Raw genomic sequence first — 18,875 nt, 5'->3', positions numbered from 1 at the left:
TTATTACTGGTTTTTGGTTCTACAGTCTTTTACTGTCTGTTCTTCACTATACTGGTCTGTATAGCAAAACCTAGGTAAAAGAAATGCATGAGAGACTTTGTGTAAGATTCATAAAACAAAACAAAAAACCCTTGTTCATTGATATAATTTTAGCATATAATTAATTATGAACAAGCAATAAGTTGAATAAGTATTTGTGGGGATAGATTATTTGAGCACCTAATTTGGTTAAAGAAAGAATGATTTACATATTTTTATTTTGATATATGTTATTTAATAAGCATCAAAAGAGTCACATACTTTTTGAAGTGACTGCATTGTGTCTGTCAGTGCTGTAATAGAAGGCTATTTTTAAACAGATTGAGCTTAACTGAAAATGTTAAAATAAATACTATCGAAGTTGAGTATGTTAGCTGGCACATGCCAGTAATCTTAATAAAGGGGACTGAGGGAGAAGGATGAGAAGAGTTCAAGGCCGGTCTAGTCTTGTTTATCTCTATAACCAACAACCCAAACCTCTAAAATTGCCCCGAGTAGTGTTCTGTGATCCTCCCAAGGCAGGAGGGGTGTGAGTTTGAGGCCAGTTTGAACAACATAATCAGACTGTTTGTTTGTTTGTTTTGTGTTTTTTTTTTTAAAAGATGAACTATGAAGCTCCTTATTCATTAGAAACTTCTGTTTAAAATATAAGATTGGAAAAATATTTTTGTATTGGTAAAAATAATCAAATAAATACTGAAGATTTTTTCTTTTGCATTTGCTGCCACCAAGTGGCTGATTGGTGACATTACCAAGTTTGTTACATGTCTATACAGTGTAATTTACTATATAGCTCACGGTATACTTGCACATGGCTTGGGCTGGCCTTGAACTCATGCCCCTTGTCTGGGAGGATTTATAGGTGTGTGCCAACATAATCAGCCATCCTGATACTTTGAACTAGCTTGATTTGGCTACTTTATAAGCCATAGCTTACTTTCTTGGACCAGAGCTATTCTTGGCACAGAACATCATTTCTGTGTCCCTGGTATTTTGCAGAGGCCTCTTAGGACATTAACAACTAGTGTTAATAAAGGTGATTAAACATTGGACTAGCACTGGGTCCCCAGTGGAGGAGTTAGAGAAAGAACCGAAAGAGCTGAAGGAACCCCTTGCAGCCCCATAGGAGGAACAACAATATGAACTAACCAGTACCCCTAGAGCTCCCAGGGACTAAACCACCAACCAAAGAGTACACATGGAAGGACTCATGGCTCCAGCCTCATATGTATCAGAGGATGGCCTTGTGGAACATCTATGAGAGGAGAGGCCCTTGGTCCTGTGAAGGCTCGATGCCCCAGTGTAGGGGAAAACCAGGAGTGGGTGGGTTGGTGAGCAGAGGGAGGGGGTAGGATAGGGGGTTTTTGGAGGGGAAACCAGGAAGGGGGATCACATTTGAAATGTAAATAAAGAAAATATCTAATAAAAAATTTAAAAGCAACCAAACAGAAAACCCCAAACAAACAAAAAAGCAAAGATGGTTTAAAAAAAAATGAACAATTTTCTAGTGTAGTGTGAAAATATGGTTGATGCATACTGTTTCACACAGGTTTAATTCTGACATGTATTCTTTAATGATAGTATACATGAGAATTATGATTTCATAAGTTTTTAGAACTAATTTTACTTATTTTACTAAATTAATTATGGAGCAGTTTATTTTTACTCCAGAAAACTGTTATATATATAAGCATGTATAACATTCTTAGGAAAAAAAAAAGAAACTCAAGTGTTTACTATTAGGAAGTGGGCTGCTTACAACATTGTATACTTTTGTGTAGAATTTGATGTAATCAATTCTAAGTGTTAGAGAGGGCTAAGTGGAGCCATGGGTGGGTGAGTCCCTCTTCTCAGAAGCATGTGTCTGTCCTTAACACTCAGCTTAAAGCTTAAACCCCCATTTTGTTTTGAGGGGAAGAAACAAATTAACAAAATACATAATTGGAAGTTTTTAGAAACATACAGAGAAAATAGCTAGCAGTATTTAAGTTTTAAGTGATAGTATGGTAAATTCTTAAATTTATATATTTGAAATTAATGTTTTACATATTAATATATGAACAACATTTTATAAATCACTGACAGCCTTTGAAGACAAACCATGTATAAACAAATTGGCAAAGTGGCTGGATATATTATCAGAAAATATATACAAGATTTTTGCTTGTGTGTGTTTTTAAGATTTAAGGTAATTTGTTGCGACCAGGAAATATGAAAGCCCCATATTTTGGATTTCTTCCAAGAATCCAGTAAGAACCAGTTTTTATATAAAGGCGGTCTCTAAAAATATTTTTCTTAAAAATGTAAGTATGTATGTTTGTACGTGTGTGTGTGTGTGCGTGTGTAAATATGGCATGTATACTCATAGTTGGAAATTGGAGGCAGGAGGATTGAGGATTTGAGGCCAGTCTGGGCTACATAGAAAAATCTTTGTCTCAAAAAAAAAAAAGGAATAAAAATATATATCCTATACAAATTAGTTTTCTTGATAGAAGGATAAAAACTAAATTCTGAATCAGTAAAAAAAAAAATCAAAGTAAGTTTTGTATCATTTAATAACTCAGTGGTTTTTAAAAAGTATATAGCTCCTTCCTATTCTTGCCTTGGATTTCTGTTTTCTGTCACAGGCTTGTAGAACTCAAATAATACAACTACTGCTTCCATAGGAGTATGGAAAACAGTATGGGAATTTCTGTGAGGGTAGGTTACATTCAGTAGTCGTGTGTAGTAATCTTGTCAACATTGGCGATTTTTTTTTTTGCTACTTAGACCTTCTTACTACTTATTCTTACACATAATTACATGTGACTTAATAATTAATGTCAGCCCCATTTAGAGACAGTTCATGTATAGTAGTGAGCCTAGTATTGGTTGAAAACTTCAGTATATAGCAACTTAATAATTATGGTAGATTTTCAGTGGGAAGGGGCCTATAAATCCTACTTAATGTTGTCAGAGAAGCTTAGTGAAGAAAATATTAAGTAGTGAAGATAATGAGCAATACCGCAGAATTTGTTTTATTTTTGTCCTGTAAAACCAATAAATATTTGCATCTGCTCTGGTGTGCCACCATACTCAACTATTCTCTCCTCACTTTTAAAAGCATGTTGAAAGGCTAATTTGTTGTTCAGTAGTTATCAACAACCCGGATGGTTGTTGATAACTAGGTTTTCACTGGAAATTCACTGGACTTGCTATGGTGGGAGAATTGGGTTCTGATGATCCCAAGTAACCTTGGTTTCTGCTGCTTATGTTCTTATGCTTGCCTCCTGCCATCTGTTTATCTCTAGTGCTACCTGTCCTCGATGTATCTGACTGGAACCTGTCCTTCCTGTGATCCTGGTTGTGTCAGAACTCCTCAGAGTTCAGAAGCCTCTGGGATCCTGGGATCCTGAGATCCTAGGTGTGTCAGAGCTCCTGGGAGTCAAGATGCCTCTGGGCCCCAGAGATCCTGGTGTGACCAAGCCCCTGGGATCCTGGGATCCTGTGTGTGTTAGAGCAACTGGGAGTGGAGCTTCTTCCGGATGCTGCAGAGTTCCCACCCAAGGTCTGCTCATGGCACCGGCCCAGACAGACTGGCTTTTTCTGTTAATAAGTCTTCAAAACTACTGAATTTCCAGCCTGCCCTTGCTATTATCCTTGCAAAAGTTGTAATTCTTACCTCTTGCCACCGGGTGGTGCATTTTCATTGTTTATACAAGCATTTTCTGATTTTTTTTTTTTTTAAATAAGGGAACCATTTGAAAATCCATAGTAAAATTAAGGTGGTGGATAGTTTGTCATACAATTTAAGTGAGTTTAAACAAATTCCAAAAAACATCTTGTGACACACTATTCAGTTAAAGAGTGTGTGTGTGTGTGTGTGTGTGTGTTAACAATGTCTCATTATGTAATTCTAGACTGGTCATGAGCTCTTGGCAAAACACCTTCCTCAGCTTCCCAAATTTTAGGGTTATGGGCATGTGCCAACACACCTAATTTACGTTTTTTTTACCCTCTCAAGGATAAATCCTTGTATGTGAGTAGAATGTTCAAAACCTATGCCTTACTGTATTTTCTTAAAATAATGTTTCAGTTACCACCTTAAAGACATTTTAGATGTTCTGAAGCTAAGAGTGGTGGCATATGCTTTTAATCCCAGAATTCAGGAGGCAGAAGCAAGAGGATCTTTGGGAATTTGAGGCCAATCTGGTTCACATAGTGAGTTGTAGGACATCTATGGCTACATATGTAGGGAGACCATGTCTAAATAAAACCAACAAAAGAGAAGAAGAAGAAGAAAAAAAAAGATGATTTGATACTATAGGTGATAGATTCGTCAAACTAAAGACCTCATACATTCTAGGCAAGCTGTCTACCATCAAGCACGCAGATGATATTGTAGTTTAAATAACACCCAACCCCCCCAACACACAATTTCTTAAATTGTCTTTTTCTCCTGTCCTATAGCCATTCACACCTTTATGACAAAAACTTTCTTTTAGTAAATACTATACTTACATAGTATTTATATATATTTACATATATCTAGTAAATACTATATTTACATTTCTGCTTTTAAAGGTACCAAATGGTTTATTAACATTTCTTGATTGAATGAGTTGAGTAGTTTGGTGTCAAGACTTTATTTGGGATTATAACAAGGTTGTAGTTCAGAGAAGAAGGCGAGCATAAATGTCTACCCATCTTGGAGTCTGCTCAGATTATCTGAGGGTGTGTTTGTGTTCACATATGAATGCAGATGCTCTCAAAGGTATTAGATCCACCAGAGCTAGAGACAGCATCTGCGAGCCTCCCGTGGTTGGTGTTAGGAGCAGAACTTCTGCTCCTTCTGGGTCTTCTGCAAGAGCAGTTTATCTCTGGGCCAATTTTCTAGCGCTATTTTTATAGCTTTTGAGGAATAAATTTATAAATTAATTTTATAACCCAGTGAATGAAGAAGAGTGGTTCTTAGCCTTCCTAAAGCTGCCATCCTTTAGTACAGTTCCTCATGTCACAGTGACCTCCAACCATAAAATGATTTCATTGCTACTTCATAACTATCATTTTGCTAGTGTTATAAATTATAGCGTAAATATCTGATATGCAAGATTTCTGACATGCATCCCCCACAAAATGGTCACTTGACCCGAAAGGGCTTGCTACCCACAGGTTGGGAAGCACTTGTTTAGAGTGTCGCCATAACAAAGATAAAGGGCTTTGGCTTATAGGTTTAGTTTTTAGCAATGAGTCTCAATATATGCAGTCTTCAAGTTTTGGTAATGGGAGCTATTGTTAGTTAACCTTTCTGGGCCTTACTTTTCTTAATTTTAGGATGATATTTCAGTTCAGAAAAATGAGAGTCGTGGCTCTAAGGAATATGGTTACTCTGAAATATGTGAGCTGTGAAGGTGAGAATAAATAAGCCATAATCTTGCTGTGGCTTAATTGGTCTGTTGTTGCTTTTTAAAAACATCACAAGCCAAATAAAAACAACAACACACACACACACCTACCTTCTCCTGGGCTTGGGAGTCTAGCTCAGTGTTAGAACACTTACCTAACATGTGAAAGACCTGAGTTCAATCCCTAACACTCAAACTTTCTGTGTAGTAACTGAGACTATCTTACACATTCGTTCATTCATTCTCTCTCTCTCCCTCCCTTTCTCTTTCCCTCACTCTCTGTTTTATTCCATGTAACATAAGTATTGTGCTGTGATTTTAGAAATCCCTACAAAGGAGCAAATATATAGCTCAGTGGCTAGAGTGCTTGCTTACTTTGTAAGGCTCTTGCAGTTCACTCTCCAGCACTGCAGGGCAGAGGGGATTGTAAGTGTCAGATACATGTGTACTATGTGGCATATGTTATATTTTAAATAATTTTTTTATTCTGCATTAAGGTGATTTTCATATTCTAACTGATGTTCCATAAGATCTTCCTATGCATGTTTTATGAGCTTCATATTATTCACTTATGTCAACATTTTAGCAAGTAGAAATGCTAGCCAAAAAGTTTACAAGGTGTATTCATTGCTGTTAATAGCTGTCAGCAGGTTTTTGTTTGTTTGTTCTTTCCTCTAGAAAAAGTGTTCTAGTTTACATCTTTCACTATCTTATGGTTTCTGGTAGAGTTCTGTAGTAGTTTACTGCTGGTTATCTCAGCTATAGGGGCTGCTTGGTTTTAGGTTACCTTTTATGTTCACAGTGAGGTTTTTTAATGTATAAATTTGATTTTTACTTTGCAACTTTGTTTTAAATACATATTTCATCATTTTGCAGATTAAAATGATTTTGCTATAATATGGCACTCACAGTCCTTCATATCTTAGCCACTATCTAATTTCCTACCTTATTTTATATAGTCCTACTTTATATTCTATGGATAGAGAGGTCGCCAGGAAGCATTCTAGCTAACGGGATGGCACATATACAAAGGCAGAGCTGTCATGGCATATTTTAAGTGCAACAAGTTGGCATATACGAAACTTAAAACAGGGTAGTAATGGAAGTTGTTTTGCTTTTGTGTGTGTGTGTGTGGGGGGGGGTTACACCTCATAGAGGTCAAAGAAAACTTGTGGGTGTTGGTCCTCTCCATCCGCCACATGGGTTCTGGGGATCAAGCTTAGGTTGCCAGGCTTGCTATCAAGTGTCTTTACCCACTGAGCCATCTGACTGGCTCTGAGACAAATATCCAGATGAACTCAGTAGTGATATTTGACAGGTACACAACAAGAAATAGAAAGATCACCCAATTAGATGGCATATGATATAGGCAAGTATATTGGTAACATTTGCAGACCAAAGGGAAGGACTAAAAGAACGCTGTCTTTGCCCATCTTTCCTCTCAACACACAAGCAGGTATTCTGGAGATAACACTGAATGGGAAAAAAGCAATAGCCAACAATAGAGAAGACCTCGAGAAGCATGAGCTTAGGAAAACAGTGAGTTTTCTATTTTAACATCAGAAGGTAAAAATGCCCTTTTTAGGGTAGTATAGATTGAAGAGTTATACATAAGAACTTATTCAGAATCTGAATGAACACTTTGAAAAATCTGCCTTTATTACTTTTCATTAAAGTATAAACAAAAAATTTTTAATAAGGCTAAACAGCAAGTAGAATCTTTTAGAATATACTTAATATACCAAAAGTAAAGGAAATGAAAGGGAAAACTGTTCTAATACATATACACTACTACTATATTTTGAAAAGTAAATTTATTTCTTCATGTCTTAAGAAGTAGGTTGAAAGTAAGCCAAGCTACTTGAAGCCAGTTTGAATTAGAGGGTCTTTTATTTCCTTAATATAGTGTTACTCTCACTTTTGTTACTAGCTTTTTTTTTTTTTAATTTATTTTATTTTTATTATATGTAAGTACACTGTAGCTGTCTTCAGACACTCCAGAAGAGGGAGTCAGATCTCATTAAGGATGGTTGTAAGCCACCATGTGGTTGCTGGGATTTGAACTCAGGACCTTCAGAAGAGCAGTTGGGTGCTCTTACCCACTGAGCCATCTCAGCAGCCCATTACTAGCTTTTTTGTTGTTGTGTTTTGTTCTGCTGTCTTGCTGGCCTTGTTCTTCTGCCTCCTGAGTGGGATAATAGACATGTACCATAATACCCAGCTGAGTTGAGGTTATTCTAAACAGGCTAAATTCTGCCTCCTAAAAAACGACTAAATAACACTGAAGAGATGGCTCATTGAGTAAGAGACTTAGCATGCTTACAGCAGTTAAGTTCCTATCACCCACATGACAGCTCACAGCTGCCTGTAACTCCATTTCCAGGGGACCCCATGTCCTTTTTCTGGCTTCCTTGAGCAACAGGCACTCACATGGTATACACATACATGGAAGACTCACACATAAACATTAAATTCTTTAAAAAGGCTAAAGAAGGATTATTTACAATTCATGCTGGTTTCTGTAATTTGAAAATACCTGGGTACATGTAGTATTACGTTACTGTACTTCAAAAGTTGAGAAGAACAGTTTGCAATTCAAAAACAAGTTGCTATGGTTACCCAGTGTTTGCTTTTTAAAGCAATAATTACACAAAATACCCAAAGAATTTCCTTTAGTACAGAAAGATCTGTAGCTTATGTGTATGCTAGTTATTCCACACACAAATTGAAACTGTATATATCACTTCCGTTCTAAAGTATCATTTGGAAAATACTAAAGAAAATGATTCATGTCTTTTTGAGCTGTAACGGGGTGGAGACATACTGAACACTATTTTAAAATTCAAGTAATGACTCAGATAGTTTAGAACATTTTTCTTATTCTTTAGTTCCTCTTATCAAATAATGCTGTATTTCTACATAACAAATTTATGATTAAAAGAACGAAAGTATTTTTCTGGTGTGTTTGTGGTGTGAAGTCTTTTTTAAATACATTTTTATGGCTTTAATAACCTTATAAAAAGCCATGCTTATAACTGTTAATTCTATTAATTATAGCTTGTTTCAAACTTCTTAAAAACAAAGGAGATATCTTATTAGAGTCTATGACAAGTTCATTCTTAGCCAACAATCATTCTGTAATTTTTATTGTTTTGTTGACATATGCATAATATCCAGCGTCACAGGCATACATACCTAAAAGCTTTTTGTTTGTTTGTTTGTTTGTTTTTGGTTTTTCGAGACAGAGTTTCTCTGTGTAGCCCTGGCTGTCCTGGAACTCACTCTGTAGACCAGGCTGGCCTCGAACTCAGAAATCCGCCTGCCTCTGCCTCCCGAGTGCTGGGATTAAAGGCGTGCGCCACCAACGCCCGGCAAAAGCTTTTAAGCCAATATAAGTTTAATTGTTATATTTTAATGGCCCTTTTATTTATAATAGAATATTATTTGTCCTTTAACATTAGGGTTATTTTAAACTGAAAATACTTTATAGTTGAAATAGAAGCTGGATTAAATAGTAAAGGGTCTTATCACAGTAGCAGTAATTGAAATGCTGTGCTATAAAAGGTTGAGTGCTTTAGTTACTCACTGCTGTGACCAGAGGAAGTGGCTCACTTTTTCCTTTCTGCTTTTCTCTCAGTCAGACTTAGTATGGACTCTAGGATAACTCTAGCCATAAGATACTTAACACATTTCACGACATCATTATCAAATAAGCTGTTGTCCAGTAGGAGGGGACATTTCCCCCTATCTCTCCCTTTTTAGGTTAAAAAAAGAAAGACTTTCCTAGAAACACTACAGATGACTTTCCTTGGTATGTGACAGAGCAAGCTGGCTCAGAGCATGTCATTTTCCAAATGAGTCACTTACTAGGTAGAATAGAATTACCATGATCACCTTACACTATTCAAGATTTCTCCAAGTCATGTGGAATATAGAAATGGCATCCAAACAAAACTAAAGGTAGTCTGTAAGAAGGAGGGGTCAGAGGTGGTTAGCTAAGTAGGCAACAAGTAGCAAGCCACACATTACATGAAAAGTCAAGCCTTGTCATTTTCTTAACACACCGATAATGGAGGGTTCTAGAGTTTTGTTTTTGTTTTTTTCTTTTTTTTAAAGCAGGAGAAAACAGATTGAAACAAAGCATTGTATAAATGTCACTGACAAGAAAAACGTCAAGTATAAGAAAACAATATATTTATGAATAGGAAATAGGAAAAATTACTCTTAATCTTTTTTTTTGGTCACATGCAATGAAAATTTCATTTTCAAATGTTTCCTGTTAACCTACCCTATGAAAACCATCCTCCTTTCTGCACCCTCGTGATCATGACCCATCAGTTAATACCCCTTTTACCTGTTGAATGGGGCCCCTGAGCTCATTCTGTAGCTTGGCTGCTGGTATCACAGCACTGTGATAGTGATAGATATGGGGTGTCTCTATTACATGCTGACTTTGACTTCTTTGGATATATACTGCTGAGTGATATGTACACGGGTAATACAGTTCTAGTTTTAATTTCCCGAGGAACCTCTCTGTTGATTTCCATAGTGGCTGGATTAATTTACATTACCATACATACGCAGTATATAAGGGTGCCATGTCCTCACATTCCTAGCATTTGTTGTGTTTGTAGGTTATTGCTTTGGTTTTGGACAAGGTCTAGCTCTACTCCAGGCTGATTCCCTTCTCTACCCCCTGGATCCACTTGGTTTCTGTTTCTCATTAGAAAAGTCTTCTAAGAGATAACAACTGAACATGACAAGATAAAATAAAACATGATGAAGAAAAACCAACCATATCAGAGTTGGACACAGCAACCCATCAGGAAGAAGAGTCCCAAGGGCGGGCACAAGAGTCAGAGTTCTCATAAGCAGGAGTCCCATGAAAACACTAAGCCAATAGCTATAATTTACACACAGAGGACCTGGTGCAGCCTCCTGCAGGCCCTGTGCTTGCTGCTTCAGTTCAGTCTCTGTGAGCTCATATGTGCCTGGCTCAGTTGGTTCAGGGCGCCTTGTTCTCCTGGTGTCCTCCACCCCCTCTGACTTTTATAATCTTTCTGCTTCCTCTTCCGGAGGATTCTCTGAGCTCTGAGTAGAAGGACGTGGTACAGACCTTCTATTTAGACTCTCCGAGTAATGTCTGACTGGGTCTCTTCATCTTGTTTTAGACAATTTAAATTTTACCAGTTTTGCCTATCGTTCCCCCCCCCCCCCCCCCCCCCCTGAAACAGGGTTTCTCTGTGTAGCCCTGGCTGTCCTGGAACTCACTTTGTAGACCAGGCTGGCCTCGAACTCAGAAATCCTCCTGCCTCTGCCTCCCGANACAGGGTTTCTCTGTGTAGCCCTGGCTGTCCTGGAACTCACTTTGTAGACCAGGCTGGCCTCGAACTCAGAAATCCTCCTGCCTCTGCCTCCCGAGTGCTGGGATCAAAGGCATGCGCCACCACTCCTGGCACATATTTTCTAAGTATTTGACATATTACACATAGAGAAAATAAGACACTATTTGTTCAGTTAGTGCTATGGTATTTTTTGGTACATGTTTTTAAAATAAATAATCTTGTTCAGGGTGGTCTTATGTATATTTTTAGGTGACTACAGTATATTAGACTTTTAGTAGAACTGTCCAGGTCTTGCCATCCTTTATGAAATTTTCTACTGATGTGTCAGTACTTCTTTTTCCAATCATGACTGTAGATGCTGAGATGGGTGCTTTAAGTTAAACTTTAAATTTTTTATAGAATAAGTTTTATGTAAAGAATGTTTGGGAAAATATAAGTATGGAAGTTAGGCTCAGACCTAAATAAATAAATGAATGAATGAATGAATAAGTTGTGACTTCTTTAGTCAAAGTAGATGAATTTACACACTAGAGACTTTGGAACAAGTGAAAATTACTCCTTTAAAAAGAGGTCCTATTTTGGAGAAAAACCCTGAAAATGGACAACAGAATAGTACTATAATTTCATTTTTGTTTCAAGTATTAGATGATATATTTGGTACAACTCTATGGAGATGGATAACATCATTTATATGTTACAATATTTGCATACTTATCTTAAAAACATTTTCTGTATTTTAAAGTAACCAGTAGAAGCAGACATGGTGGCATGTAGCTAGAGTTCCATCTATTAGGGAGGTTGAAGCAAGCAGATCTGTTCCCTGCAAAAGTTCTAGGCCAACCTGAGCAACATAGCAAGAAACTGTGTTGTTTCTTCCTTAGATGAATATTTTATGATTTTCAGTAATTTTTTTATAATTTCTGGCATTCTTGCCTATATTAAGTGTTTTTTTTTTCCTTTGTGATTTAATAAGTAAATTGGCTTAAACAAAGAATAGCATTGAAATGCTCATTCAAAAATAAATTATTTACACTGGCTTGGTGGTAAATGCCTTTAATCTCAAACTCTCAGATAGCAGGTGAACCTCTGAGTTCCCAGGGCAGCCTGGCCTATAAATCAAGTTCCAGGACAGCCAGGAATACATGGAGAAACCCTGTCTCCAAAAACAAAACAACAGAAAAAGCTTATTCACAAATAGATAATAATACTCTCTTGTTACCTAAACTTTCAACAGTCTAGTTATAGGTTTTCTTTAATGATCATTTTTACAACATAGAATTAAAGTTAGAAATCTTAGTGGTGATAGAAGTGTATGTTTTTGGCAGATGACCAGACAAAATACTTAATTTCTGGATTCTTTTCTCTGGTATAAAACAAGACTGTAGGAGATTTAAAGTGAGGATGTATAGCAGCCAGGATCTCTTAAGTACTCAACAATAGCATAAAGTCACTCACAAGAATACAAGATGATCAAGGTGAGGCAGATATCTCTTTGTAATTGGGAAATATTCTTTTATTTATTTAATTTTTTTAAAATGTATTTACTTTACATCCTGCTCACTGTCCCCTCCCAGTCAACCCTTCTCAATTCTTCCCTCATTCCCCTCTCTCCTTCTCTGGGGGTAGGGGAGACACCACCACCACCCACCACCCCCCACCCCCCCCCCCCCCCCCCCCCCCCCCACCCCCCCCCCAACCCCCCCAACCCCCCAACCCCCCCCACCTCCCCATCCCCGGTAAATATATTCTTAGTCTGGGCAAAGTGGGAAAGGTAGTGAAAGTCAATTCCAAAATGATCTAGGTGGATTTGTTTGCAGTGTTAGGATTAAACCCATGGCCCGGTGCACACCAGACAAGTGCTCCAGCGCCAGCCCCCAAATGGTTGGTTTCCACACTTAATTGTAGCTTTTGGAAATTCATTTGATCAGGAAGGAGGAGTTGTTTGTTTTCTTTGTAAGATTCTGGGCTTTTTTTTGACATGTTGGTAATTCAGGACAAGAACTTTATAAACAGTTGTTTTAGGCAGCTGCTTAATGGGTTCTTAAGGCTTTAGAATATACTCAGATATAAAAGTATTTAATTTCTTCAGTGAAAATTCAAATGATTCATAACATTTTAACACTAAGATTTCTTCCTTTATGAAGTTTAAATTTTTTCTTTAAGAAAATATGAATCGATAAATGATTGATTTCTTTAACTTAGAAGATATAGCAAGCCTTACATTTGTTTTCTTTAAGCCTCTTTTCATTCTAGAAAATAACACACATCCAAAGGAAGAGAAAGGGAGGAGGGAGGGGTAGAAGAAGAGAAAGGTCTTGGAGAAAAACAAGAGTAGCCCACCTAACTGTAGTGTTGCAGTGTTTAGTCTTAGAGACTATTTCCTGTTCTCTTGAGATGTCTTTTATGAGTTCACTACAGGCAGTCTTACTGCAGCTGCTGTCATGGAGCTAAACATTTGCTATACTGTCGCATACAAAAGCAGTTAAGCTGTTTGGAATTGTTTACTTGCTAAAACCAGTGTTAGTCAGCAGAGGCAGTGCACCAGATTTCCTTGTGGCTTTTAGTGGAAAATGTTAAAAGCGCACTTATTTTTCAGTTATAGAATTTTTCAGTTTGATCTGGATTAGTCACAGAACTGGCATGAACCTTCTAATTGTGAAGGCTGTCCAAATGTACTATTTTTTTCTCCTGCTAGAGGAAGTTACATCCTGAGCAGTTGCTGAGCTCTCTGGTAAGTGTAACATGTGAGCATTACTAGGCATTTCATCCTGCGGGGCTGCAGTCTTGGCTCTTCAGGCTGTTGCTTAGTTGAAATGCTTCTGCAGGACCGATCCTGAGGTTGTGTAGCTATTTCTCAAGGGCCTGCTCGTTTGCGGATATCGGCGGCATTTTGCAAGATCATCTGAGGAACAGGAAAGCATTTGAAATCAACTGAAGGATAACTGTAGCGGTTTTCGCCGGGGAAGGAACTATATTGGCACAGAGGCAGATGACTGAATAAAGTAGTTGGCTCCGAGAGGATGCACAGTCTGCTGCTTTTCCTCTGAATGAAGACTGTTTAATGGAAGCTGTATTCATGGAGAGATCAAAGGAAATACTACAGTGATAAACTACTTTCTTCCCTTCTCCTTTAAAATGAAAACCCTGAAGCAGTAATTGGAGCTCAAAGGTCTTCAGATTCTTTTGCTGTCTGCTTGTTCTATTAAGATTCTCCACTGACACCATTTCTGCCTGGTGCCTGTGCCTTTTTTGCTGGGCTGCTAGAAACAACTGCCTGATGGAGAAAGAATGAGAGCTTTGCCTTGCCTGTTACTGATGGGATAAAGCTAGCTCTGTTTCGCCTATTATCTGAAGTCTGGATTAATCGACTTGTATTCTCGTACCAGTAGTCCTATGGTCTCTTGCGATCTGACTCATCACATGCTAATGTGCTGCAGCTTTGCTGTTAGTGCAGATGGGTCGTTTGTTCTCCTTCTGTCTTCTCTTTCTTTCCTAAACACAGAAAGCACTGACAGCGCCTGAGCTTCGTTTTCAGGATTTAGGCTAGATTTTATGTGTTTTTGTTTGTTTGTTCCCTGAATAATATCTGTATTAAGTCAGTGAAGCTGAAGAAATGAAGACCAATTAGAAGTGGAAACAGAATAGTGAGATTCTGGTTTTAATTTTCAGCTACAGACCGCCCAGCCTTCTGGTAACTATATGACCTTGCAGACGAGAGTGGGGATATCTGCTGCTACCTCTGTCACAGCAGCTGTTTCTCATTTCATTCTTTATGGCGTGATGGTGTGTCACCCAAAACAATGATTGTTTTGTACAAGTAAATTTCAGAGCTCAATGTAACTATTTTGCTGGAAGAAAATATTTTTTAAAAGAATAGTCCTAGACGGAGTTTTAATTATTGACATGTTGATGTGAACCTTTTTAGAGATTGTAGTAACCTGCAGAAAGAAGTAGGTTTTTATTTTTAGGAAGTTATATACCATAATTTTAAACTTAAGTTTCTCTAATATTACTAACTATAAAACCAACGGCACTGTTCGGAGAATGTTTATAAGTGGTGTACAGAAGAGGAGGAGAAACTGCTTGTGCTCGTCCCACTGTGACTTTTATCACATAGCTTGGAGTTCAATGTTTTAAAAGAGCGAATGAGTCGAGTGTGTATTGTTGTTTTGGAGGAGGTAGAAGATGATTCTCCTGTATTCATTTCTAAGTTGCCCCAGGACAGTACATGTCTACAACCTCCACCTTCTGGAACTGTGTTGGTAAGCTATGAGAGTTTCTGTCGTTTCTATTTTATAGAACTAGGCATGTGACTGTAACTTTGTAAGCACGCACTGAGTCAGTGTCTGCTAGCTTCATCCTCCAGGCACTGTGCGGGTCTCTAGGATGCAGTATTATTTACGTGTAAAATTAGTGCATTGCTTAGTTTTTCTTTTTCAAATGCTTAGGTTCCACTTTAAATTTTATTGTCTGTTCATCTTCTTATGGGGTCTTCAGAATAAGCTAAGAAATAGTGAAATCATTATGAAAAATGCTCTTGTTTTCATTTGGTTTTAGAACTAATTTGACAAGAATCAGGGACTCTGCATATTTTTCAAAAAGTTTACTACCAGCAACATCAAGGCATAGCCTTTTGTGTAAAGAATTTTACCTATTTGCATGCAAGACTTTATATTACGAAGAATCAGGCTATATCCTTAATCTTATTTTTAACACTGCTGTCGACTAACTCCTTATTTGAGTGGTAAAACATGATACCTTCAGAGCTTTGCTGTTAATGAGGGAGTTATGCTTAGACATACATATGCTTGTCTTCTCTCGTTATTTAGATGTATACTATTTTTTGGTCTTTGAAAAGTAGTTATTTTTTATCAGTTGCCAAGTTTCCTCTCTGGGATTTCTGTCATTATATACATAGAATAAAAACCACATGTATGTGATTATCATGACCTGAATAGACCTATTATCAAGTCTCCTTTCACAGCTCTCACTGGGCTAGGAATTGCTTATTTGACTTGTTTTATTCCATAAATAGATTTGAATTATCCAACTTATTTGTATGTCTTTTCATCATTTATAAGCAAATGGCTTTTACTTAAGAAATAAAATGAGCGTATTACTTAGTTTTGGTCAAATTGCATTTGAATAGATTAACTAGGTAGGCTTTTTTTTTATGACTCCCACCCAGAATGAACCCAATACTTTGATATGATTACGCTGTATGAAATATATAGTTCATATTCCATACCCCTCAAAAATATTACGACTGCAGGGAAGAAAAAACACCATTAGGTTGGAAGTCCTGCAGAAATGTCTTACATCCATGCTTCATGATGTCATTGACGCTTGGTTTCTCTTCTTTCTTTCTTTATTTATTTTTATTTTTATTTCTTTTAGCCATCACTGGTGCAAGCTATATTTAATGGTGATCCAGATGAAGTTCGAGCACTAATATTTAAGAAAGAAGATGTTAACTTTCAGGTAAAGCAATTGATTCACTTACACCAACCTTTTTATCCTACTTTTAAAAACCAAAAAAAGAACAAAAAACCTTTTCTAATATTGTGATTTTGTTTGGTAGCTTTTTATGTTTTGGCTTAAAAGCCAAACATATTTTTTTGTTTAATAATATGCTTTTGTTTTGTTGCTGGTTTCGTTTAAAAGCATAATTCTGCAACAGTTGTTTTTAGAGAAGGCAGGAGAGTCTCACTTGAGGTCAAAAGGGGTACTCTGGACGTGTGTGTGTGAGCGTGCGTGCATGTGTCTCCAATGTATATGTCATACATTTATGTGTATATGTCATACACACACATATAAATCTGTCTGAAAACCCATAATTCCTGGAAGCAGGTTGAAAGGTTTGTGTTCTCTGAACTTTTTGCTTTGAAATTTTCAAACATGGGAATGTCAAAAAAATCCACTCTGAAGACCATTGTATAACCTTGCTTTGGTTCAGCATTGATAGAGTTTTGTTATTTACTCTCATTTATGGGTGGGGGGTGGTTGTGAGCGCACATATACATTTTTCTTTTACTGAATCACATTTTGACAGTAAATTGCAAATATGACATTTCATAATTTTTTTTTTAGGTATGAGGGTTCTTTAAAACTTGAGAGAAAATATTTCTATGATTTTAAAATGTACCTAACTTGATTATGAGAGCAGATATGATTTCTGTACATAACTATGGTGAGAGTTTTACAAAGAGTTCATATTATTGTGAATCTACCATACAGAGTGATGGGCTTCATTAATGACATTTTGTTTCCTGTTCCTCCCATCCCTTCTCAAACAGTCTTTACATTTCTGTGTGTCATGCTTGTGTAATTCTTTCTATACAGGTAGATAGGGGGTAGATAGACACAAAGACTCTTGATGTCTGATTAGACTCAATTACAAGGACTGACATGCTGGAAAGTGTAGAAAGAAGGTGTGTGTGTGTGTGTGTGTGTGTGTGTGTATGTGAGTGGTGGTATGAAAATAATTTTTTTTCTCTCTCACTCTGTATAGGATTGTTTGTTCTGAAATAGGGTCTTGTTTTATCTTTTTTAACTTATTAAACTTGCTTAAAGAATATAATTTGAGACAAAATAATTTCATTAATTTATAAGAATTTTCTGGGAACAAATGTTTCTCTGAGCTAAGGATGGATGAAAAGTCTCATGACTCCTGAAGCTGCTATAACAACACCTAGATGTTCTAGAATTTTTTTTTTTGTAATTATAAGAAAGTTTATATTATAAGCACATCTTGAACACTGGTATTTGTTTTTTACTTTCACTGACTAAGTGTGACCACTTAATGTTAATAGACACTTAAAAAGTTTACCACTTTTAAAAATTCTGGTTATCTGAATAGGTTTGCATCGTTGGCTAAAATGGTTGATTTCTAAGAGCATGGAGTATTGACCTAGAGACTACTGTCAGAACTTTTTTTTCCTGATCCTTTTCTAAGTAAATGGCTTCTCAGTTTATATTTAGTTGGAGAAGCATGCACCTAACTCGGGATGTATTTATCTTAAATGAAGTGCATGATTCACTTTGCCTAATTAGGCTGTCTTCACAAGTCTACTTTTCCTAGTGCAGAAAATAGTTGTAGGGTGTAGATGTGTGAGCAGAAGGGAGACAGACATACACTATTTTGTTTGTTTTTAATGTTTGACTTAAATAGAGTAGTCTAATTGTCATGGCTAATTATTTCATCTTTACAAAGCTTGTAACTGCCATTGCTTCTCTGCTTTATTTAATAAAGATACCTTAAATGGAAAAAATAGTTGTCTAGTCTTGTTTTTGGACATCACTATCACCATAAATATCAGTGGACCTTCTTTGAGGGAAACTATAACACATTTCTAGTAATAACAAGAGTAAGTGGTGAAGAACAGTACTCCTTGAAATTCAGATTTCACGTCTTTAAAAGTGATTTTGTGGAAGTGTGTAGGTGGTATATGTGCGTGTCTCTGCGTGTGGAGGAGAGATACAGGCATCACGTGTCTCCTTAAGCTCGTCTTCACCTTATTTTTTGAGACCGGGTCATTCACTTAATCTGGCTATTTCCTGTGTCTGCCCAGAGCTGACTGGGATTGCGGGTGCTTGCCTCCACCCCTAGTTTTGGTATAGCTGCTGGCATTCTGAACTCACATGAGGCGTCTTACTGACTGAGCCTCTCCCCAGCCTAGCCTGACAGTTGAACGTGGGTGTTTAAGTTCGGGTTTGTTTCCACTTACAATCTTATACATTTCTCTTGTCAGCTCCTGAAATTCAAATTTTTATGGACAGCTAAACAGTATCTTTCTTTTCTAAACTAGTTAACTTTAAATAAAAGCTAGAATTTAAGAAGCATATATTCATATTATTTCCATGAGGATATAACTAAAGCAATTTGAAGGTTTTTGACTGAGGAAGCGGAAGCTTATTGCATGTATAGTTTGTTGATAGCCATAGTGTTTGGGATCAAATTCATGACCTTAACTATGCTTGTTAAAAAATTTACTCTGGAGCAAGGTGTTTAGTCTTTTTTTTTTTTTTTTTTTTTTTTTTTTTTGGTTTTTCGAGACAGGGTTTCTCTGTATAGTCCTGGCTGTCCTGGAACTCACTTTGTAGACCA

General features: G+C 37.0%; 1 protein-coding gene across 4 annotated transcripts in view; it reads left to right on the top strand.

The window, feature by feature from the left end:
- Positions 1–18,875, top strand: part of Ankrd28 (ankyrin repeat domain 28) — a 138,031-nt gene that overhangs the window by 33,966 nt on the left and 85,190 nt on the right. For 2 of the 4 annotated variants that reach the window (XM_021181416.2, XM_029469317.1), the window contains exon 2: positions 16,166–16,249. In XM_021181416.2, coding sequence (XP_021037075.1) covers positions 16,166–16,249 — 84 coding nt within the window. Of the gene's footprint in view, positions 1–13,080; positions 15,031–16,165; positions 16,250–18,875 lie in introns of those variants that run through there. The other 2 variants (XM_029469318.1, XM_021181414.2) reach the window with 2 other exon arrangements.

The sequence above is a fragment of the Mus caroli genome, chromosome 14 (assembly GCF_900094665.2).
Source record: "Mus caroli chromosome 14, CAROLI_EIJ_v1.1, whole genome shotgun sequence".
Lineage (NCBI taxonomy): Eukaryota > Metazoa > Chordata > Mammalia > Rodentia > Muridae > Mus > Mus caroli.
The sequence above is the reverse complement of the archived record's forward strand: the minus strand, read 5'-3'. Positions and strand labels throughout refer to the sequence as shown.